The sequence below is a fragment of the Selaginella moellendorffii genome, unplaced genomic scaffold (assembly GCF_000143415.4).
Source record: "Selaginella moellendorffii unplaced genomic scaffold, v1.0 SELMOscaffold_22, whole genome shotgun sequence".
NCBI classification, from domain to species: Eukaryota; Viridiplantae; Streptophyta; class Lycopodiopsida; order Selaginellales; family Selaginellaceae; genus Selaginella; species Selaginella moellendorffii.
In genome coordinates, this window is record NW_003314283.1 from 583,035 (window position 1) to 605,383 (window position 22,349).

Genomic DNA, 22,349 nt, shown 5'->3' on the forward strand with positions numbered 1-22,349 from the left:
TGAAGTACTGTAATTACAAATTACAATATCTCCATCTGATATTCCTTGATATCTTGGCCCATTGACCAATTACTTTCCATCCTTATGAAATAAAGGGATGATATAAGGTTCAAGTGTATAATTACAATTTTGATAATTATTAAATTTTATTCAATCTAAACCATTCACTCTTATAAATAAGCTAAAGTTTTGGTGCACACTTATATACTATAAGCTATGCTGGCATATGATATTACATTATAGATATAAATATCTTTAACATTTTGTTTCACTATCCTAATTGTGGACCAGATCCATCTAAATATACTACTACATTACAAACATGTTGAAGTTTAGTTGTTAGCGACAATAACTTTCACTTCAGTGGAAGAATATGCCAACCATATTCTATAGTAAAAGTATATTTTAGAGTTTATATTACCTTTTGTCTAGCATTATATTGCGATTAGGGTAGAAAAACCTATATATCCAGAACTAAATAAACTTGTTGGGATGTAATTAATGTGCACTATGAGCAATATGGGGATGTAATTGATGCACACCACCCTTGCATTAACTTGTTTTATCCTTCTAATAAAATTGTATAAAGATTTGATGGAACATTAGATTTTATATTTGCTATACCACTTCAATTGTCACACCATATAATGTGTAGATGTCCAAAATCTTTTATTAAGTGTTTGAGCTAAGCAATTTGCTATCAAAGCAACCTTAGTGCAAAAATGTTTTATTTCTTGTTAGTTTAATTAATGGCTACCCCACATAGTTGCAAATGGCAACCCCTTGTGGATTGATAACCTTGGTTTGTCACCCATGTCACATTGGTGTAGCACTTCCTTCATCAAGTAATACAATCCAAGATTTATTATCTCTTTGAGATATCACAAATGTGCCTTGTTGCCTTCTAATATTTAGTTTATAGTTTTGCATGTAAATTCTTGAATTTAAACTTTTTGGAAAGTCATATAGTCCAATATTACTCAAACCCAAGTATCTCAAAACCCTTAACCAATTGGAAAAAAGGGGTGCACTCTTATTCATAAGCTATTTCCCTTTATATTTAAACTCTTATAGATCGTCTTTTAAGTTATTCTTTTTTGTTGTTTATATTGTACTAAATTGACTTAACACAATAGTTGTATAACATATATTACTTCCTCACAAGTGCTAAATACATTTGAGATTTCAATAAGAAACCTCATTAAGTTCCTTTTTTGCACTTTCCAAAGTTAAAGCAACAGTGACTATAGGTGTCCTTACAAGATGATAATTTACCATGCCAAAATGCTACAAGATAAACTTAATATACTATTTTTAAATGGCAAATTTGATGCCTAAAAAGTATGTATTTCACCAAAATCTTTCATAGGAAAGGTGTTTATTAGTGTAACCTTCAAACTTTAAATGGCTACCCTAGTAATCAACAAATCATTGATATAAAGGGTGATAATAAGGATATCCCCCCTCTCTCTTTATGTAAATAGCAGCACAATGAAAACTTTGCTGCTGCAAGGTTTTCTCAAATTTATGGTATCAGATGTAAAATGATTGCTTTAATCTATACAAAGGCCTTTTGAATGTTTTGTCATAGTCACTATAACTAGGAAAGATTGCAAAAATGCATATAAAGATTTCTTTGGCAAACTCACCATAGAAAAAAACAATTTTGATATTTATTTAATGGATTTTCTAACCTTACATCCACATGAGGCATCATATACTTTGAGTGTTTGATTCTCAACAAGAGAATCCATCTCATTTTGAATGATTATATGCCGAAATTGTAAATCAAGGCCTTGGATGGCCTCTTTAAATATAAAATGTTTTTGTTGACAAATATACACAATTTGAACCTCATCTTGATCAAGCAGGAAGGTGACATTTCTAATGTTTTTTAAGATGGTCTATGTGTGTATGGATTGTCAAGAATCTCCATAGGGTTAGGCATACCTCTTCAATGAGGCGCTTACAAATTGGTTATGTTACTAAGCAATTTCATCTTTCTTTGCAAGTTGACCAATATCACAATGAAATTCAATATTATGACTTTTATTATCACCATCTCTACCGTCATCATGGTATGGGAAGCCAAAAGGAATAGCAAACATGAAAAGATTTTTATTTATAAAGCATATAAACTTTGGTTTCACTGCCTCATTATGTGTGAAATCATTTTTCATAAAAATGATATTAATACTAACAAGTGTAGCTTTGGTAATTGGATCCTAGAATTTATGTCCTTTGTAACTTTATTCCTTATCACTAGCATAGCTAATGAAGATAAACTTTTTGCTCTTGAGATTAAGCTTTTTACGTAGTATATCTTAGACTTGAGTAAAAATTGTGCAATTAAACACGTGAAAATAAGATATTCTAGGCTTCCTTCCAAACCAAACTTTTTTAACAGTTTACCTGCCTTTGAGCACAAGAGTGGGCAATTGGTTTTAAAGCTATAGCAATTGCCTATTACCAAAATTTTTGCTCAACTTCACACCAAAAAGGAGGTTATGTGCTATATTCAATTTCTATTTCACATGATATTAGATTTTATATGCATGACAAAAATTGCAAAGGGCATTATTAAGGTATTCCTTTCGTCCATAGGTTTGTAATGCTTTGATCTTTCATTTGAGTTTCATTTTAACAAAAGTTGTGTAGTGTTTGAAGGCTTCCACAACTTTATCCTTTCCCTATAAGAAGAAGATGTAAGTCTTATAGTGAGAGTCATAAAGTATTTCATACCAAAATAGCTAGGAATATTTATAGGCTTATATAAACTAGAGTGAACAAATTCAAGTGGTTGACTAGTTTGACATTGTGACGAAATAAAGTTTTGATAGTGATGTTTGTCTAGCATGTAGGACTTATAAAAGTTTCATATGGCTATACTCTCAAGGTCTAAACCCACCACTATATCCTTTGGATCTAACTCTTGCAAAGCTTTGTGATTTGTATGTCCAAAGTGACAATGCTAGATATGAACTTTATTATTAGACACCTACTCAACATTTATCACTTGTTACTCATAAGAGGATACTTGATAGAGACTCCCTTGATATTGGTGCATGCTTTACACATCATCTCACTCTTAAATGTGTTCAAAACACAATAAGAAACTCCTCTATAGAAAAAACTCAATACATCATGGTTATGTGTGTGATGGATCTAGAGACTCTGATATGGAGTCCTCCTCATCTCTCCAAGAATGTTTCTACTTTGGGTAATTATAAACTTTTAACTCAGGCAAACTCTCATTGTAAATAAGCTTTAGGAAAACCACAAGTAAATTTTGTGCCTCCACACTCACCCACACTCATTAAGAAGAGTTACTTGTGTCTTACCATCTAAAATCATCATAGTGCCCAAACACAATGATGTGTTTTGCAATCCACTACTTCATGCCAAGACCATCTAAAGATGACATAGTCTCCATTGTGTGAAGTTTAGTAGCCCCATAATCAACCACCAAGAATCAAACACAATATCCACACCTTGGATTGAAATGTGTACACCTTTACAAATACATGCTAGAACAATAGTATGATTAGCAAAAGTTTTGAACACAACTGCAATAGTAGAAAAGATCTTTAGGCCAAGGTGGTGCAAGAGGTGTAAGGAAATGACATTGCTCCTAGACTCAGAGTCTAAGAGTGCTCCATCTTTTTTAGTCCCAACAATCATGATCAGTATGATAAAGGCTTTTGGATATAGTTGAATTGGACAATCCATGAGCTCCATTTGATCATTGGTAGGGGCTGGAGAAGCATTGTGGGCAGTTTGTAAGTGAGAAAACTAGTCCATTTGGTCAACCAAGCTTGAGACACACTGGAGTAAGTCACCGAGAGAAACCTAGAGTTGAAGAGCCTAAATCTACTCCAAAAAGTGTACTGGCTATATGACTGGGGCGAGGATGTGATCACTATGGTGCCCAGTTTGGGTGTAAGCTGCGAAATATCCTAAAAATAGGGAACACTCTATCACAAATTGCTAGGCATATTCCCTCTCAGTTGAGGAGAAACAACAAGACCTATAGCTGCCACTGTAGATGCCCACAGTAAAGGCAATTGCATTGCCACTGGAATAGGTCTAGTACTTGAGCTTGGCTAAGTCTATATTTGTTCCATCTTGACTATGGCATAAATGTGCTTCTTCTTGCCACCTCCTATGACAATTGCAATAATGGTTATCATGTTAACCCTTGTGATTGCCTTGCCACGATCTTGCAACGTTGAGGGAGATTCAAAGGCCTTTCACTGAGGTGTTGCTTAGTAACCATCTGTCTGGAGGTTTGAGTTGTTTGCTAGTGGTTGTGTCATAGTTTGTTATTGCTTCTCAGGATGTTGCTTTGGATGTAACTTTTAGCAATGATCATCATTGTGGCATGAAGATTCTTTGAATATTCATGGAAATTCTCTAAATATTCCCTTCAATGAATATTCTAAGTGTGAAAGAGGATATTTAATGTGGGAAGGTATATAACTTTATTCCCCACAAGTTTAAGGCATGATGTATTGAATTTTGGCTATGGAAGAGTTTTTTACTGTGTTTTGAGAATGTTTGAGAGTGAGATAGTGTGTAAAACATACACCAAAATGGCAACTACGGTGGGATGGGCAATTCCTAATCAGCCCATCTTATTTCCATGCATTTTGTTTTTTATTCTTGAGAGTTGTGAGGAATTCAAGCATAATTTTTGTTTTTGGTGGTAGGTTCTATGTCTAGGGGCACTTTGGGAGTCAAATGAGTTTTCTTGAGCATGGGATTTATTACCATTCTCATGAAATTCCTTTGCTTTCTTTGGGTTTTGGGACTTATGATTGAAAATTTTCATCCTTGTGGTTTAATTTTTTATTTTTTGTTAAATTGAGTAAATGGATTTATCGATCTCATCCTTTTCTATCCTTTGGCATCATAAATCTACAGATTTAGTGTAGAAATCAAGACATACAAGGAGATATAAATTGCATGCTAATAGGATTATGTTTAATTATGTTATACATTCTTTAGAAGCCATCATTTTCCATAAATCTTTATGGAGCCTGATAGCTCCACTCCTATGGTTTTTAGTGAGCTCTTTCTTGGTTGATTTGGTTCATTTATTTAACAAATTCTCATCATTTTTCTATTGTTGAGGGTTTAAGCAATTCTTTTTTTTTGTCTTGCAGTTTCTAAGAAAATTTTATTGGATTTTTTTTTTTAATTCCTAGAAGGAAATTTGTCTTTATCTCATGAATTTTTGTATTGTGTGTTGAGAGATTTAACATCATTTTTCTTTTGACATATATTATTCCTTTATTCCAAGCTCAAAGGTGATTCTCTCAGTTGCAAGGTGAACTAAATTTTCAGTAGTGCATCTCAAATAACAAGTTTTATTTCTCAATCACAAATTCAAAGAGTGGGCATTTAGATCTCAACATGGACCAGCTAATAATTGATTTTCTCTAGCATACTGTAAATTTATCTATGTTTAATCTTATTTTAGGGTTTCTCCCAAAGGATGACATTGACAATTTTGCTTAGTATTGTGCTTGCAATTATATCTAGACTTGAGATATTGTAGCGCACGTGGTTTTGACCCTTTATCCTATGGCGATTTACCATAGGATAACACCACGAAGCGGAACCTAAACCCTCTTTGTGCCACATGTCACATGCCACGTGTCCATGCCACGTGTCCACAGGAACCCGAGGTTCAGGGCCTTGGGCCACTGAACGAAGGAACGGTGCCAAATTCCCAAGCATGGAGCCGAGGAGTGACAGAACCGAATCACGGAGCAACTCCCGAGCATGAAGCCCAAGGAGCGAAGGGACAGGAGCCCAGAGCGACTTGGAACAGTCCTGGAGCAACCAACATCCCAATGCCAGGACCAGCACACAAAACGGAGCCAAACGGAGTCTGGCGCTATTTCGGCATACCAGTGGCCTAACATGAGGATATGGGTACTCCACCAACTAGCATGGAATGGAACTTGGGCTTAGACCCAAGCCGGATGCAGAACAAGGACAGGCACGCAAGCAGGAGCTAGACTATGCCTCAGGTTGGTCGGCCATGCCTGACCTACCCACTATCCCTACTATACATTTGGAACCCCCCATAACCCCCCCCCCCCCCCCCCCCCCTTGAGGAACACATGCTTTGAGCTTTCACCCCAAGCCTCCCTTAGTATCAGGAGTTAGTCTCTGGGACAAACTCGAAACTTACTAAATATGGAATGTCCTTAGATTGTAAATTTGGACACGGGACGAACACCATTATGTTCAGGCTGATCTCTACATTCCGTAGATATGCCAAATGAGCAAATCTGGACACTTTCCATAAATAGCATTTGGGACCGAAATGAGACTAACACAAAGGGCATGATAGCGAGGGTGTTTGGCAAACACAGTAAGCTATCATGTAGCGATATTGAGGGACTAATCTCAATACGCGAGGGTTTTTGTCACTAGCAAGTGCAAGACAAAACGAGACGGGAACTCCTTACCGGGTTAAGTATGCTTAGCTAATAGCACGTAGGAATTCCGTCCTTATGCTCGTCTGGTCTAAGTACACTCGAAATGCCCAGCTAACTCCACTAGCACAAGAGGGGCTACTAAAGGGATCCAACTGTACCGATCTCCTGCCGTCATGGCAGTAAGGTAAGAGTGTCCGTAAGGACTGGTCGACAAGTAACTTTCGATACCCAAAGTCATATTCGCGACAGATATGGATATTCCTGAGAAAGAACAAGGTCAGTAACAGCTAAATTAACAAATGCAACATGCTACTTGGAGTTTATAAAATCGTTAGCAGGGAAAGTGCAAACTTGGGTGGGAGCTTTGGTAGAAGATGAATGTGAAGACTTTCCTAAAGTGCTTGCTTCTTTTCATAAAGTTTTTGAGATTGAGAAGAGTTCATAACAGTTGCTTTGTGAGCTTTTCCTCTTTCTGCAAGGCAGCAACAAATTTATACTTGATTACACAATGCAATTCAAGCACTATTGGAAGATTTGTCAAGCGAAGGAGGTGACAAATGAAGAAAATTTAATTATCTCTACTTATGTGACTAAGCTCAAGTTAGGGATTCAATAAAAGGTGGCCAAGTGACATCATTCCAAGTGCAGTGACATGTATAACTATGATTGGAGATTGAGAAGGATTTGATGTAAGAGCTAAGTGTTTCTAGTATGGTAGAGATGTTTGGACTGTCTCCTATTATGGCAGTGTATGCCATCTTTAGAACATAGCCACCCACCCCTACTTTGACGCCATCATCAGCACCAGCAACAAACATTTCTATTCCCATCATCAATTTGGCCATATCAAAACTTCAACAATACAAGACTCTATTATTGCAATAATTTAGCAACAATAGCAAGAGCAGCTTTTGGAGGAACTCTAAGCTTTTAGGGTACAAGCCTCTTCTTGCAAGCCATCTCATTATTGTTCACATTGTGATTCCTAGACTCCAATATGCTTTACAAGAATGTCATTTGCATAATAATTTCTTCTCAGTTATCTAACAGCCACTTTTGTCCATGAAGAACACATCTTCACTATCAAATACCACCACAACATCATTATTGCATATTTTAACTATGGATATCAAGTTTCTTTTGAGTGAAGAGTTCCACTACCTTGGATCCCAAAATGAGTGTCACTATGCAAGACCATTTTCTTGGATCCATATGCAAACTTATACTACTCAAGCATAAGTTTATCTATGGTTATGAGATATCTTGAGTCTAAAAATCATGGTTGTTCAACCTCTATATTGTGACTTTCTTCCTTAATCTCGTCCAATAGCTTTTATTATAACTCATTTAAGTTTGTCATTGCATCATTTGGGCGATCTTGGGCCCAATGCCCAATCTACTAACACAACTTGCACTAGTTATGATGAAAGATATGCCTTGTTACTCCATAGCCATAGCACCATTAACTAACTATATTGCCTTAATTTCCCTGACTTCTACAATCATCATTTAGGCTATCTTAGGTCTAATGCCCAATCTCCTAACATAGCTTATGCTAGTTATAATGAATACACTTTATGTTGCTTTGTTTACTACATCACATCCCTATCCTTAGCAACTTTGTTTTGTATTTGTTCCAGCCAAAGCCCTTATTGACTCTCTTTTGGTGTACACACTATGAGATTACCCTATTCGAATTTATAAATTCTAACACCATGTTATGAAACCTCAAAATTAGGACAGAAAAACCCATATATCATGTGTGTGTGTGTGTGCTTGGCTTATTCTACTTTAACATGGGCAATAATTGGGCATTTGAGCTCCAATGTGGAGCACCACCCTTGCACTTGTTGCAATAATATGTATTATAAGATTAGTTCTAGGGCAATTGTTAATGGATTTTAGGTGTTCTAAGTTAGACCAACACTATCTCATGGATGTTCTTATGGACATTGTGAGTTCCACTTTGGAGTGCCACTTATAATACTTACTATGAGGAAATTTTTTGTTAATTAGTCCCTTAAGACATTTTTTTCTCACTACTATATTAATAGGAGATTGATACTTCTTGATTGGTTCCTTATTGACTTAGTTGGGCACATAATTTATTTGTTATGGATTTTTGGCAAGTATCATTAAGATATTATATATTATCCCATATTACTGCTTGTTCTACATACTAACCTATTAACCAATTGTGTGAAATAATGAAACATGTGCAATTTTGTTATCACCTTAAGAAATGCCCTCACCTCAATTAAGACCTCTCACGGCCACTCTTCACTAATAAAATACTTGTTTAGACTATTAAATGTTTATATTGAATTTTTGGTTTGCTTAAACAAACCTGTAGGGGGGCTGAGATGGTAGTGGATATACCTAGAATATGCTTAGATATTCTAGCATATTTTACCATCTAATGGTTGTTATTATTTAGATTAATTTTGTATTTATAATTTATAAACATGTTTATAATTTATAAACTTTCTTAAACCTTTTCTAGTATATTCTTTCTTATTTTATCATCTAATGGTTGATATAGTTTGATGTTTATAAATTACAAGCATGCTTATAATTATAAAATTTATTCAATCAATTGAATTATAATACTACTATTAAGCAAACTAAATATTGCTACATGCAATGTGTAGCAATTTATTTAAATATAGGTTTATCTAGTTTGGGAAAGTGAAGTTAACTTCTTGTAGAGTTAAGCGGATATGTCAGATATAATTTTCTCAAAGTCAATGCAAGAGGACAACAAGTAGTGTTGAAAGCCTACTTATAGAGTATTATTCATTGCCACTATCTCACTACACCAAGGTAAGCCTATGATCATTGGCCAATGAAAGCAAACCACAACCACAAGTAACAATTGGAATATAAGTCATAGCCCTAGATTTCCAATTGATATTGTACATAAAAGAGGCCAAGAGATCAAGGAGTAATGTTTTCCCCTATCACAGTTTGATTGCCATTCAAATTCTATATGTACTTTACCACAGCTAGAGCTGGAAGTTTGGATTTAAACATAAGAAGAAGATAATCATTGTGATAAAAGTTTTTACTTCCATATTCTTCCATCAAAAGAACAGAATACATTTAATAAAAAGACTAGTAAAAGATAACATTTTGGTTAAGGTGTCAGATATATAATATTGTCATCAATTTAACTTCCACTAATCTATATTCTCTACAATCCAACGGTCCAAAGTATTTTTGTACATAAAAAGAGCGCCCCCATTTGAATTGGGCGAGGATGGACGAGGGTTTGTGTGGGAGCGCCATGGCCGCGGCGACGGCATCCTTGTCCATGGTCTCTGTCGCCGAGGCCGTGTCTCTAGCGCTCTCCGTGGCCGCCAGGCGAGAGCCAGTGGAGATCGAGCTGCTCCAAGCGCTGGGACTCATTCTCGCCGAGGATTTGCAAGCATCCGATCCGCTGCCGCCATATCCAGCTTCCGTCAAGGTATGAGGCTTTCGCTCTGTGAGAATTTCGCTTAGAATTTTCCCAGGATGGCTATGCTGTTGTGTCGTCGGATGGTCCGGGTGATTATCCAGTGGTGGCCGAAGCACGAGCTGGCCTCGATGCGGAGGGCATCACCTTAGAATCCGGGACTGTTGCGTACATCACTACTGGAGGTACTGTATGTGCGTTCTCACATTTCACATTTTTCTTATTATGTGAAGAACGTTTCCAGGACCAGTGCCTCGCGGTGCTGACGCTGTTGTCCAGGTGGAGAATACGTGCATTGTTTCTGATCCTCGCGATGGAAAGAAGAAAATCCGCGTCCTGTCCGGTGCTAGCCAAGGCCAAGATATACGCCCTGTGGTATGGACTTTCTACTTGTAAGATCCTTTCACTTTTTAGCTAGACTTTTTTTTCTTCTAGAATCTAGACAATGAATGGTGGAGGTGAAATTTTTTATTTGTATATGCTTTTGATTTGGTTGGGAACTTTGCTTTGTTCCAGGGTTTTGATGTTGCTAAAGGAGACAAAGTTCTATCAGCCGGTGACAAGCTAGGTCCTGCGGAAATAGGCTTGCTTGCAAGCGTTGGGACTACGAAGGTCAAGGTAGAAAGCTGCAATGTTTTTATTTCTTTCATTGTGTTTTACTGTCTTGTGTTTTCAGGTGTTTCCTCGTCCCACGGTTGCTATACTGTCCACCGGAGACGAATTAGTGGATTATTTCGAGAAAGATTTGCAGAGAGGCCAGGTGATAACATGACGTCCAGTTCTGTTGTTTAAACCTGGCTTTTTATTTTGCGTAGATTCGGGATTCAAACAGACCTATGCTTATTTCAGCTGTTCAAAATCATCAATGTACCTGTATAGACCTTGGAATCGCTCGAGATACTGAAGCAGCGATAGAAGCAAAGCTTGTTGAAGCCATTGCTCGGGGTGTCGATGTTCTCATAACAACAGGTGGTGTTTCAATGGGGGACAGGGATTTCGTGAAGCCGAAACTTGCTGAAAGGGGAACGGTCTATTTCAACAAGGTTAGCTTTGGACAAAACTTTTGTTTTGTTTTGTGCTAACTGTTGGCTCAGGTCAATATGAAACCAGGAAAGCCACTGACGTTTGCAACAATCGATATCACCTCAGCCCCAGGAAACATCAAGAAAATGCTTGTTTTCGGCTTGCCTGGAAACCCTGTCAGTGGCATGGTGACTTTCGATCTTATTGCACTTCCAGTTTTGAGATACATGTCCGGACAGTCTGACGTTATGCCTTGCAAGTAAGCTTCTGCCAAGTTCCAGAATACATTCGAATGACACTTTGTTTTATGTAGAGTTCAAGCTAAAATACGTGAGCCAATCAAGCTTGATGCAACGAGGCCAGAATATCATCGCGCTATTTTACAATGGGAAGACAGTGAGATTCAGTCGGGGTACGTAACTCTGGGCTTCAGCATTTTTTCAGTTAATGATTGTCACACGCGGCCAGGTTCGTTGCAGCGAGCACAGGTCGACAGGCTAGCAGTCGCCTCTTAAGTATGAAGTCTGCAAACGCGTTACTCGAGCTTCCGAAAGGGCATGGAGTCCTAAGCGCTGGATCTCTTGTTTCTGCAATCATAATCAGGGATATCAAGAGCAAAACTCTGCCGCCTTCTTCGACAAAACCAGTGGAAACCTCAGACGCGAGCAAGCCAGGCGTGAAAGTTGCTATTTTAACCGTGAGCGACACCGTGTCCTCGGGAAACGGTCCTGATCGAAGGTAAAAGCTGGACAAACTTTTTTGTTTTTTTTCACCATTGTTTCGTTTCTATCCAGTGGACCAAGGGCCGTCCAGGTGATCGATTCACTCTCGAAAAGCCTGGGAGGAGCGAAAGTGGTAGCCACAGCCATCGTACCAGATAGCATACCAAGAATACAGCAAGTGCTCGAAGATTGGAGTGACAATCAACGCATCGATCTCATACTAACCACCGGTGAGTGATCAAACGTTCTGGCCGGAGTTCTAAACGAGACGAGTACTATCAGGAGGAACTGGCTGTACACCAAAGGACGTAACCCCGGAGGCCACAAGGGCGGTACTGCAAAAGGAGGCGCCTGGTCTAGCCACCGTAATGCTGCTCGAAAGCCTCAAGGTAGATTCTATTCTATCCTGTTGCTACCACTTAGATCCATTACTTTTCTTTTTAGGTGACTCCAACAGCAATGCTCTCGAGGGGCGTGGCTGGGATCCGTGGCTCCACTCTGGTATGTTTTCATACTCCCATCCATCATCTGGACTAAAGAAGCTCGCTATTTTTTTTAATTTTTTCTTTTTTCGCTTGATTGTCACAGATAATAAACATGCCTGGAAATCCCAACGCAGTGGCGGAATGCATGCAAGCATTGCTGCCGGCGCTGCCGCATGCGTTGAGGCAGGTTCGCGGTGACAAGAGAGAGAAGCACCCTCGCCATTCTCCTCATCACCAAGACACAGCTTTAGATCCTAAAGATGTCTGGACAAGGAGCTTCGTTGCTGCACAAGGCGGAGAAATGGGATGCTCGTGTTCCCATTGAGTTTCTACGCAAGAATCAAGAGCATCTTTGCAAAGTTTGCTTGCTTTGGTTTGATCAAAATAAAACCATACCACGCTGGTTTATGCTTGCGCTCTGCCAAATGGAGTGACCATCTATAGATATACAAATAATGGATTAAAACCTTGGCAAGATAAAAGAGGCAGAAATGGAAAGCAAAGAAAAGAGCAAGATGGTAGAATGGAAAGCCAAAATAATAAAAATGGAAAGAATGGAAAGAAGAGAAACTAGGCAACTTACCATGAGTGTGTTCATTGGACCTTTGAGAGCATTCTCATTCACAGTGATACCATCCAAGTATTGCTGCAGTGCAGTTTGGAGCCTCATGTTCTCAGCCAAGACCCGCTTCTTTTCCAAGTCTAGTGTCATTTTATCCAGGAGAACCTTTGACAAGAAGCAAACAAAAACTGAGAGTTCGCATCACAGTGGAGAGATTTACCTTGTTGTATCGCTTTTGAAACCGAGCGAGGTAGTTCCACTCCTCGACTTCGACCCCGGAGCTATCAGTTGCATATGCGGCCACCCGGTAAGTTTCGGCTGCTTTCTTCTGTGTATCGTGGAACTTCAAAACCCGTGGCTTGTCTGCAATAGTGACGCTTTTCTTCTTTGTTGCCTCGACGCTGCTGCTATCAGGTAGAACGGCGGCCGTTTCTGTATGCCAACGGGTGTGAGTACGAGTTCCAATCCAATCTGACAAAGCTCACCATCCACTTCCGGCGGTCCCAGCAACGGATCGAATGGAAAGATTTTCTCCTGCTCGGTTTCCAGCTGTTTGAAAAGATGTTAAAAGCGTGAAGATCCTTTGTGAGCAGTACCTTCTTACCTTGCTGTTCACGTCTCCAAATCTCATGATCCGCTGCGAAAGTTTGAGCAGCGACGTCAGCTCTATGCTTATGTCTTCACTGGTTTTTGAGATGTCCTGCAGCAGCGCAATCGGTGATTAGTCTCCATCTTTCAGGCAAAAACTCCATACTTTTAACTTCTCGTGTTCGCAATTCCTGAATCTCAACAGCTTCTTCTTGAGGCCCTGATAGTGCCCGTTTACGTAATCCTTCTGATCTCGAAGAGCCTTGTTGATTCCATCCCACTCTCGGCTGTGAAGTCGCATCAGTACGAAGCTAGTTCGCGATGACTCAACCACCTGTTGGTTCCAATCTTCGCTCGCCAGTAGGATATGTTGTCATGTATATACATGAGCTTTCTCATTCTTTGTTCAATCAATCTTGCCGTCACCTTGTCCTTGTCAATCATCTTCTTAAACGCCTGTGTCTTGGTCTCTGTACTCGACAAGTAGTCCTGAAAACAGCTATAATCAATCAGTTGGAATATTAGAATATCGAAAGCTCACCTGGTGCGTGTGCTCCAAACGTCTCTCTAAATCCTCAATGGCGTTCTCCAGTGAGATTTTGAGAACGTTGTATTCTTCCATATTTTTGTTCTGTAAAAACAAAAATGGACAATGAACACAGCTGAATGGCAACGACATGGAATACCCGCATTTCTTCCCGACTAGCCTCGTACTCGTGACGTAGTTCCCCTTCGTGCTCTTTAAATTGCGCTTCCACTGTGTCCATCATGTCATTTAACATCTGTATAGCAGATCAAAGTTGAAGGCTAAGAAACAGAAACTTCTGACAGTCTTACTTGCTTTTGTTTGTCATGAACCCGCATCATCTCCGCTTTCTCGTTATTAAAATCTGAAGCAAGGTTTTTCAGGCGTTCTTCAAAGTTGTCACCCATATCCTGCGGGTAAATAAACCCTTAGTTAAAAAGAGAAAACTGCCAGGAAGTACTTTTGTTCGAACGTAATGTAGATCTATCAAGCCATCGAGAACTTGCAAATGCTTGCTGAAAGATGAACGATGCTGTTCTTCGGACTCTTCCAGTTCTTGAAATAGGGATGCAAGGACATTGTTCTTCCTTTCAACCTGTTGACGGTTTCGTCAGGAAAAATGCCGGAAAGAAAACAATCAACACACCTGATAGTCATGTTCCCGAGCTAGCTCAGTGACTTCCTCCCGGAGCTCTTTTGTCCTCGAAACACGAAGGATCTTCCTCCACTGAGCGTGGATTTCGACCAAGTTTTCCTTCGTGTACCGCTCTTCTCTTTCCTGACATACATTTCAGCATCAACAGACTCGTAAATCAATAACCGGTACCTGGAGCTGCTTCAAACGTAATAGTTGCTCAGCTTCCTTCTTCTTCCGCGTTTCTTCAGCCTGCACAACACATCAACAGCTGCGAAGAAAAAGCATGTCGTTTCACCTTGAGAGCCAGCTTCTGTGCTTTTAATTTCTTCTCTTCGGGAGTCAGCTTCTTCTTTCCCTTCCCTCCCTGTTTTCCAGAACCAATAATCTTTAGGACTTGGGAGCTCACAAGCTAGATTACCTTCTTCTTCGCCATGCGTGAGAACAGAAAGCCAGTGCTTTTACCGGAAATCTCTCGCCCAATTGGCCCAACCAGGACGTGACACGTGGCAGTAACTCACAAACAAAGAGGTCACAAGTTCACGAGAGACTTTAAAAACATTCTCTTCTCGTACGCTATATCACCAGATGAATGTCAGCCTGAAACTGAGAGCTCTACCTGGGTAGAATAACATTATCTTCGAGTGCTTCTTCTTGACAAGGATCGAGCGGAGAGTTTGTGACAGCAGCCGGTGTGTACGCCATCGTGGGAAGCGTAAGCTTTCTCGGGGGATTCTTGTCTTCGAGCAAAATCAGCTGGCCTGAAAAGGAGATCATGCGTTAGCTTGAAACGATTCCTTTTTCTTACGTACCATCATGCCTTACGGAGATCTCTCGTATTTGCTTGACAGCACCAGTGACATAGTCGTTGAAAATCCTCACCTCCATATTCCCTTCGAGGTAGACTCTACGTCTGTGCACAACGTTAGCAGCACAGCATAGAAGTTCTTCTTTTCTTACCCTTTACTGATTTGCCTCGCGATCTCTCGAAGGCGTTCCGGGTACACAGCCACTTTGTGCCACTGGATCTGCTCGGGGTAATTCGGTGGCCTGATAAGGCCCGAGGTTCCAATGGAGAACAAAGTGAGAGCTCTCCCATCGCCGAGAATTTTTTCGAACGGACCAAACCCGACTTGTCCTACGAGCACTGCCTGGATTCAAACAAAAATCAAGCATGGCCAAAGGAACAACGAAAGAATGGAGAGAACTTCATGACAAAAAATTTCCCAAAAGAACGATCACTGCGACGAACCTTGTAGAGTCCAAATGTGTTGTACGTCGCGGATCGTGAGAAGTTCTTGTCCTTCGTTGTCTCATCCCCGTTGTACAGATTATCTTCGCTGTCGGTCTCGAACTGCGTGGAGCAAAATCTCGCAGCAGATCGCCGATGGCCTACGACGATCGACACAAATGCAGCATTGCGATCGCGATGCAGCGGCAAGCAAACCTGGAAGCAGCGCCAAGCATCGCAGCGCGCGATTGACACGCCCGCTCATTCCAAAACCCCCAAAACCCTAGAAATAAAATCTTGGAAGGGAAGAACACCTCTTTTGTTCTATTACATTGTATACAATGAACTTCATCGAAACTTCTTCCTTGCAAAATCACAAGGAGAGAGAACAAGAGAAAAAAAAAGGATCTCTGTACTGCTGCTTGAGAACAAACCTTCTTTGTTTCTTCTATCGTGGTCAATCAAAACTGCGGCTCCTCTCGATTTTTCCCTCTGTACAAACACGAATCCAGTCGATCGATTCGCGACTTTCAAGCCAGGAGCCAGAAGTTCTTCTGCCATTTGGAATTGATGAGATAGCCACCGACCTTTTTGCTTTTCCTCCTCACCGCTAGCGTCAAGCACTCGGCGTTTTGTATACAGTAGTCGATTAGACCATCGCCAGTGAGCCTGAGAAATCTGGAAAGCGCAGGTGTTAGCCTGTGAAACGAAGAAACGAGAAGATAGTGGGCTCTTACCTCCACAAAAATCCGAATTTTCTTTGGCCAAGAACAAGCACCGAAGCCTCGAGCTTCTTGGCTTGGCCGACAATCATCGGCCCCTTGTCTCCTTCTACAACCAGAGTTTCCACTTCAATCTGCGAGGAAAAAGAAAACTCCACGCGTTTAGAGCGACACAACTGAGGAAAAGAACTCTTTTTTCACCTCTGGCCTCCGCTCCAAGCAAAGATCCTTGAGCGTGTTTAGAACTTGATACCCCTTTGCTTCGCCTCGAAACTTGGTCTTCCCTGCAGCGGACAATGCAATACCAGAAGGTGTGAGACAAAGAAAATGAAAGAACTTCGAACTTCATCGAAATCCATACCTTGAGAGACATAGAGGAGAGTCACCACATCCAGCTTGTGGACAATGTGCGAGAGAGCCCAAAGAAGTGCCAGTCTCGCTTCGCTCGATTGATCCACCACTACAATCACCCTCTTCACCGAAGCACCAGATTTCTCGTGAGCCGACGGTGTCCAGTCCTGGCTGTTGACGCTTCCGCAACTGCTGGTGCTAGCTCGACCACAGTTCCCTGTTATCGGATTGCTCTCGCTGGACGACCTTCGATGGCCTCGCTTGAACGACGAGTAGAGTCTTGTGAGCGCTGCTCCCGCCATGCTGGGCAATTCCTCCTCGCGCAGCCCTGGGAGAGAATGAAGATAATCTTCTCGTGAGTACTGAAAAACCAGAGCAGCAGCAGAGGTTTTCAGGGGCTCTGTGGCGCTAGGAGAAAAAAAGCAAAGTGACAGAAGTCCCTTTTAAGCAAGACGAGAGACCAGGAAAAAAAAAAGCGTATAAAACTAGTAGAAAGAAACGTGAGGAAGACAATCCACAACTCGGCCACTCACTTGATTTCCCCGACTAGAAAACTCACAGCGTGCGGCTAAGTCGCTCTTGGAGGACAATCACAAACCGGAAAATCAACAAAACCAGACGAGGGGACGCAAAGTTTCCTCACTGTAGCTACCACGAACAAAGGATTTCTCCCAAGTGTTCATGTAGCACACACGACGACGACGGACACGTCCTTTTCTTCACATGACGCAGCAAAATGAAGAACACAGTGGCCCACTCCAGAGAAGATAAGAGTTTTTTCTTCGCACGACCAAGACATCGCAAGAAGAAAAATCAAAAACCATCAAGAAGGCAGGAAGAAAAAAAGAAAGAAAGAAAGAAGCCAAGGAATCACACCAACCATAGCAATTGGGGCTCTGGCTAATGTTTTAAGTGAAAGCTTTAAGCACTGCTTCCACTGAGAAGTACAGCGCTGTTCCCTGTACAAAAGGAATCAAAAGTCCGGCAGGGAAGAACAGGAAAAATTCTCGAGCAAGGCAGCAAACGGAGACGATGACTTTGCACCAAGGGAGCGTCCTTCGTACAGAAGGATCGCCGATTTCTTTAAGGTGAAAAGAGGGATTCTTGCGTCGAATGCACGCCAGATCCGTCACATACCAGGTGAAACCAGGCAAACCAGGCAAGGCAGGCATTGTTTAATCGCGATTCGCGACCTGTCACTAATCAGGGGCGCACAGGGATAAGAAAATCTCACCATCTGCTTAAATCGGTAGCTAGCGCGACGCGGACGTGTGAATTTCCCCACCGGCGCGACGCCCTGGACGTGCTCCACGCACGCCGCCGGCGCTGCCGCGGTCAGTCCGCCATCGCCATCGCCAATAATCGCCAAGAACCCTAAATTTGCTTTCACGAGACCTAGATTCTAGTATATGCTTTTACTTTGAATTTGAATTTTCCAGGAGGTCGGTAGACCATCACTCTTGAATCAATGCAATCACTTCCAAGCTGATAAATTGATCGATTTTAATGTTCTTGGGGTCTATGACTATGATCTGGCCATCGCGCAATCGATCGGTTTTAATGTTCTTGGGTCTATCACTATGATCTGACTCGTAGCTCGCCACACCAAAAGTGTGACAATCGCATGATCGAGCTCATGAATCGCGAATTTATATGAGAGTGGCCGTGCGATACGGAGCCGGGAGTGGCAGCATTTGATCTAGGCAGGCATCTAAGCATCGCCCATCGCTTGTTCTAAATCTCTGTTGATAGCAAGGACGGGGTACACTGCTGGGGGTCACGAAATTTTTAATTAGATCTACTGTGACAAGGTCGCGCTGCTTTAATTCGATGACCGTGACACTCCAGATCCAGGAAGAACTGGTCAAGTTGATAACATTCTCACTTCCACTATGCATTGGAAGAACAGTGAATTGATAAGAGAAGAGAAGAGATTCCTTCTCATTTTTCCTGTTGATCACATCTACTAGACGCTAGCCTTGATCGACTGGCTATACGAAGTTTGCCGGTCGAAGAACACGGACCAAAACATGACACCACCGTACTTTGGAGAGGATCTAATCCGTGGAAGTACTTGGCTCCTCAAAACTTGGCTGGGCACAAACCCAGATCCCGCCGCCGCTGGCGCCGCCGGCAATCCCATGAAGATCTTCACATTGGGCGTCTTGGAATTCCACTCCTTCCAAGAATCCAGGAGCCTGGTGGTGTTACTGCCATCGTACTGGCAGGGAGGATTGTTGTAGAATTGTACGTAGACGTAGTCGAAGAGCCCTTGCTTGGCGATGGCGGATCCCAGGTTTGCATCTGGAAATGGGCACTGCGGAGCCGCCGAGATCAAAACCCTGCGGCTCGAGCCTCTAGAAACGTCCCGGATCGCTTGGGCGAGCAGCGCGTACCTATCCGGGATCGCTCCATTCTCGATATCAAAGTCGATTCCATCCAAGACCGCGGATCCCAGAGGCCTGGAGCTGGATCGACCACCCAAGAAATTGTTCCACAGGTATCTCGCCACGGATCTGGCGTCGCTGGCGGAGGAGATGGTGTAATTCCCCACCGCTCCGCCGAGCGAGAGGAGGATCTGGATGCCTTTGCTCTGGCAGGAGGCGATCTGGGAGCTCAGTGTCACGCAGCCATTCGAGGATGGGTCGCAGTGGCCGGCGAGATTGAGCTGGGGGATCTGGCCGCCACCGAAAACGTTGAGGAAGGAGAGCATGATGATCTTGTAGGTGCCATTGCTGCAAGCGTTGGCGAGCGATCCTTCGTTGCCGTTTTGGCCCCAGTATATTGCGATGGATCCTTTTGCTGCTGATGCTTTTGGAGCCACTGGTGCTAGCACTGCGAGGATCACTAGGAACATAGCCAGCATTTTGCTTTGCTCAAACATTGCCATTATTTTCTTTGTTGGAAGTACGAGATGAGCTTTTTGGAATGCCTCGGTTTGGGTTGGACTTATATACCTCGGGGCAACGCGGAAAGAAAGTCAGAGCTAGTAAGATTTGACTTTGACAATTATGATGAAAAAATAAAAGTAGCACCATGTTGAGACTTTGAATTTGGGGACGCAAGCATTTGTTTTATTTGATGTGTCTCTAGTATCAAACCACAAGTGTTAATTGCTGGATATAACAGTAAGAATGTTTTATTCTGAATCTATAATTTGCAACAAACAAAAACAATCTGGCAAAAGAGAATAGTCTCATACTTATACAAATAATTAGTGGTTCAAACTGCATTGATATTACAACTTAAATTAAGCAAGCTAATTTTATATATATATATATATCTATAGAAACTCACAGTACTCCCCCAAATATCCTCATTGGTTACTTTATAGACTTTAAAAATTACACATTTCAGTAAGGCTTCATATATTTAATGCTTTTTGCAAAAAAAACCAAATGATAATAATTTACCTCATTCCACAACTTTTTTCTTTATAAATCTTAGGCATATCTATATATTATTAATTCTTAGATTAATCTATTATCATATTATATTTTTATATTTGTGAAAAAGTTTTTAATACCTTAACAAATATATATATATATATATATATATATATATATAGTTCAAATGAGCATTATATATTTACACATATGCATATTTATTGTTTTGAATTGCATGCAAAAATATTATGCATACAATCACTTTTCAATTGCTATATAAGCAATAAAAATATGATTGTATGTATAATATTTTTATTATAGAGTTTTAACTTCTTATACACACTTAGAATGGAAATCCAAGTTTGTAATGTACATGGATTTTACCCTTTACTTTAAAGTGATTTACTATAACATAACTATGGAATGGAACTATAACTTTTAAATGTGTGAGCAAAGGGTAGTGGAGTAAAACTCAAATTTCAAGGCAAAAACTAAATTATATTTCAAGTTGGTTGAATATGCTTAATCTACCCACTATCTTTATTATATATACATAGGCATATTGTACATATTATACATATTATACATACATGCATTATATATGCATGTAAGCATATGCATTATACATACATATATATATTATACATATTATACATACATTCCTCCCCTTTTATTTTTTCCTCTTGAGGAAGGCTTTCACCCCAATTTCAAGAGTTAGTCTCTGAAACAATCACAAAAACTTATTAAATATGGATTGATATGAGATTGCAAATTTGGATGTGGGAACAATATTGTTGTATTCAAGACAACCTCTATATACTATAGATATGTGTCACTTGCAAATTCAGACACTTATAATAAGTTTCTTTAATTAAGTCAAGTATATTTGATTAATAGTATTTAAAAATTTCATCTTTATGCTCTTTTGGCCAAGTGCAAATGTGAAGATCAATTTCTCAACTGATTGATAAAGGGTCTAGCAATATTAACCTCTTATCATAACAGTAATGAAAAAATATTTAAAAGAACTTGTTAACAAATAACTTTTAATACTCACAATCACATTTGCAACACACTCTTCTCCCCCCAAATAGGATCAATGTCCCCGTAAATGCATACTCTAGACTAGTCTAAACCATTGCCAAAGAAACAACTCTAAAAAAAGTTTGTAATATATATATTTTATGAGAAATATATCAACTTAAATGAATTAAAGGGTAATCTTTTAATTTAATGCAAATATCCTACAACTCAAACACCTTTTAGCTCTCACCGACATAGAAATGACCAACAAAATCAGCCACCTTTGCTATATTAGGTGTCATCTATCTTACAAAAGATGATATGCCCCTACCTATATATGATATAGAGAGATAAACTAAAGGCTTCAACCCTCTTAAACAAACAAACTAAACCTATTAGTAAAGTTTAAAAAGGTTACTATAGGTGATGTGACCAATCAATAGCAATTACCCCATAACTAAATGCTTCATCATACACACAAAGTGTCGAAACTAGTTTATATATACTATCCCAAACCCAAAGATCAATAAATAGACAATACTAAAGTCACAGACAAAGATATCTTAAAGGCAATAAATTATTAATAAATAAATCTTAAATTAGAACACAAATGTATTTCAATTAAGTTATTATGTAATAAACCAATACAATATAGGAACCACCAAGATCACTATGGTTTAAAGTCATAGGATTAACCATCAAATAAAATTTAATAGCAAGTGTATCATAAAAAAAACTAATAAAATATCATTAATTGGCAAGCAAAATGCTCATGAATGTATCACTTAAATGAAATAATATTCTAATCTATTAGAAACAGCTGTAATAATAATTAACATTTCATAATGAATGTCGCAAAAATAAATAAACACTTGTTCATATAAATTATTGCATTAGCTAGTCTCAATAGATCTCAATCAACAATATAGAGGAATTAGATTTTTTCAAGAAAGTGTTAACAATATCCTACTAATAACTTAAACTCAAAAAACCAATCTAAAATAAACTATAAAGAATATATGGTAATGTAGAAAGTTAAGACAACAACTAACCATCAAAAAATATCATTGATCATTCTAATAATAGAGATGCATAATTATCATTGAGTAATAATCCACCATCCCGAAGAATGTCAAATCATTTAACATTAATAATAATTAAGCAAGATCTCTAATAAAGATATCAACTAT

General features: G+C 39.8%; 5 protein-coding genes across 8 annotated transcripts; 1 reads left to right on the forward strand and 4 right to left on the reverse strand.

Moving 5' to 3' along the window:
* Positions 1–9,693: 9,693 nt before the first annotated feature.
* Positions 9,694–12,562, forward strand: LOC9642584 (molybdopterin biosynthesis protein CNX1). Of its 2 annotated transcripts, XM_002973476.2 has the most exons (13): positions 9,694–9,918; positions 9,965–10,091; positions 10,151–10,281; positions 10,423–10,524; positions 10,583–10,666; positions 10,722–10,949; positions 11,001–11,188; positions 11,243–11,341; positions 11,398–11,667; positions 11,724–11,881; positions 11,934–12,040; positions 12,096–12,152; positions 12,240–12,562. In XM_002973476.2, the coding sequence occupies exons 1-13, from the start codon at positions 9,712–9,714 to the stop codon at positions 12,459–12,461; spliced, it is 1,980 nt and encodes a 659-aa protein (XP_002973522.2). In that variant the 5' UTR covers positions 9,694–9,711; the 3' UTR covers positions 12,462–12,562. The 2 variants fall into 2 exon arrangements, with proteins under 2 accessions (XP_002973522.2, XP_024534278.1); XM_024678510.1 differs by lacking the exons at positions 9,694–9,918; positions 9,965–10,091 and having other exon boundaries at positions 10,184–10,298.
* Positions 12,482–14,940, reverse strand: LOC112347513 (coiled-coil domain-containing protein 65 homolog). Of its 2 annotated transcripts, XM_024678511.1 has the most exons (15): positions 14,868–14,940; positions 14,745–14,813; positions 14,639–14,698; positions 14,459–14,590; positions 14,273–14,407; positions 14,124–14,222; positions 13,973–14,068; positions 13,828–13,917; positions 13,621–13,775; positions 13,453–13,573; positions 13,303–13,398; positions 13,184–13,247; positions 12,919–13,130; positions 12,720–12,863; positions 12,482–12,574 (listed from the first exon to the last, which is right to left on the reverse strand). In XM_024678511.1, the coding sequence occupies exons 1-15, from the start codon at positions 14,880–14,882 to the stop codon at positions 12,542–12,544; spliced, it is 1,521 nt and encodes a 506-aa protein (XP_024534279.1). In that variant the 5' UTR covers positions 14,883–14,940; the 3' UTR covers positions 12,482–12,541. The 2 variants fall into 2 exon arrangements, with proteins under 2 accessions (XP_024534279.1, XP_024534280.1); XM_024678512.1 differs by lacking the exons at positions 12,482–12,574; positions 12,720–12,863 and having other exon boundaries at positions 12,963–13,130; positions 13,295–13,398.
* A 54-nt stretch (positions 14,941–14,994) lies between these two features.
* LOC112347514 (single-stranded DNA-binding protein, mitochondrial-like) lies at positions 14,995–15,953 on the reverse strand. Of its 2 annotated transcripts, none has more exons than XM_024678515.1 (5): positions 15,894–15,953; positions 15,699–15,838; positions 15,407–15,597; positions 15,267–15,359; positions 14,995–15,207 (listed from the first exon to the last, which is right to left on the reverse strand). In XM_024678515.1, exons 1-5 carry the CDS (start codon positions 15,940–15,942, stop codon positions 15,081–15,083), a joined length of 600 nt encoding a protein of 199 aa, XP_024534283.1. In that variant the 5' UTR covers positions 15,943–15,953; the 3' UTR covers positions 14,995–15,080. The 2 variants fall into 2 exon arrangements, with proteins under 2 accessions (XP_024534283.1, XP_024534282.1); XM_024678514.1 differs by having other exon boundaries at positions 15,259–15,359.
* Positions 15,954–15,972: 19 nt separating this feature from the next.
* LOC9642151 lies at positions 15,973–18,120 on the reverse strand. Its single transcript, XM_024678516.1, has 5 exons — positions 17,985–18,120; positions 16,761–17,078; positions 16,601–16,683; positions 16,415–16,533; positions 15,973–16,355 (listed from the first exon to the last, which is right to left on the reverse strand). The coding sequence occupies exons 2-5, from the start codon at positions 17,050–17,052 to the stop codon at positions 16,208–16,210; spliced, it is 642 nt and encodes a 213-aa protein (XP_024534284.1). The 5' UTR covers positions 17,053–17,078; positions 17,985–18,120; the 3' UTR covers positions 15,973–16,207.
* Positions 18,121–18,667: 547 nt separating this feature from the next.
* On the reverse strand, positions 18,668–19,658 carry LOC9642585 (acidic endochitinase). Its single transcript, XM_002973628.2, has one exon. The coding sequence runs from the start codon at positions 19,638–19,640 to the stop codon at positions 18,717–18,719; it is 924 nt and encodes a 307-aa protein (XP_002973674.2). The 5' UTR covers positions 19,641–19,658; the 3' UTR covers positions 18,668–18,716.
* Positions 19,659–22,349: the final 2,691 nt, after the last annotated feature.

Coding starts and splice junctions, on each gene's coding strand:
- LOC9642151 (XM_024678516.1), bottom strand. CDS start 17,052: ATGGCGGGAGCAGCGCTCACAAGACTCTACTCGTCGTTCAAGCGAGGC. Junction 16,534..16,600: donor GCTTGGAGCGGAGGCCAGAG/GTGAAAAAAGAG, acceptor TTTTCCTCGCAG/ATTGAAGTGGAAACTCTGGT. Junction 16,356..16,414: donor AAATTCGGATTTTTGTGGAG/GTAAGAGCCCAC, acceptor TGCGCTTTCCAG/ATTTCTCAGGCTCACTGGCG.
- LOC9642585 (XM_002973628.2), bottom strand. CDS start 19,640: ATGGCAATGTTTGAGCAAAGCAAAATGCTGGCTATGTTCCTAGTGATC.
- LOC112347514 (XM_024678514.1), bottom strand. CDS start 15,942: ATGAGCGGGCGTGTCAATCGCGCGCTGCGATGCTTGGCGCTGCTTCCA. Junction 15,598..15,698: donor ACACATTTGGACTCTACAAG/GTTCGTCGCAGT, acceptor GTTTGAATCCAG/GCAGTGCTCGTAGGACAAGT. Junction 15,208..15,258: donor GATCTCCGTAAGGCATGATG/GTACGTAAGAAA, acceptor TCTCCTTTTCAG/GCCAGCTGATTTTGCTCGAA.
- LOC112347513 (XM_024678511.1), bottom strand. Junction 14,699..14,744: donor CACAGAAGCTGGCTCTCAAG/GTGAAACGACAT, acceptor TGTGTTGTGCAG/GCTGAAGAAACGCGGAAGAA. Junction 13,399..13,452: donor GCGAACACGAGAAGTTAAAA/GTATGGAGTTTT, acceptor GCGCTGCTGCAG/GACATCTCAAAAACCAGTGA.
- LOC9642584 (XM_002973476.2), top strand. CDS start 9,712: ATGGACGAGGGTTTGTGTGGGAGCGCCATGGCCGCGGCGACGGCATCC. Junction 10,525..10,582: donor TTGGGACTACGAAGGTCAAG/GTAGAAAGCTGC, acceptor TTGTGTTTTCAG/GTGTTTCCTCGTCCCACGGT. Junction 11,342..11,397: donor GACAGTGAGATTCAGTCGGG/GTACGTAACTCT, acceptor ACACGCGGCCAG/GTTCGTTGCAGCGAGCACAG.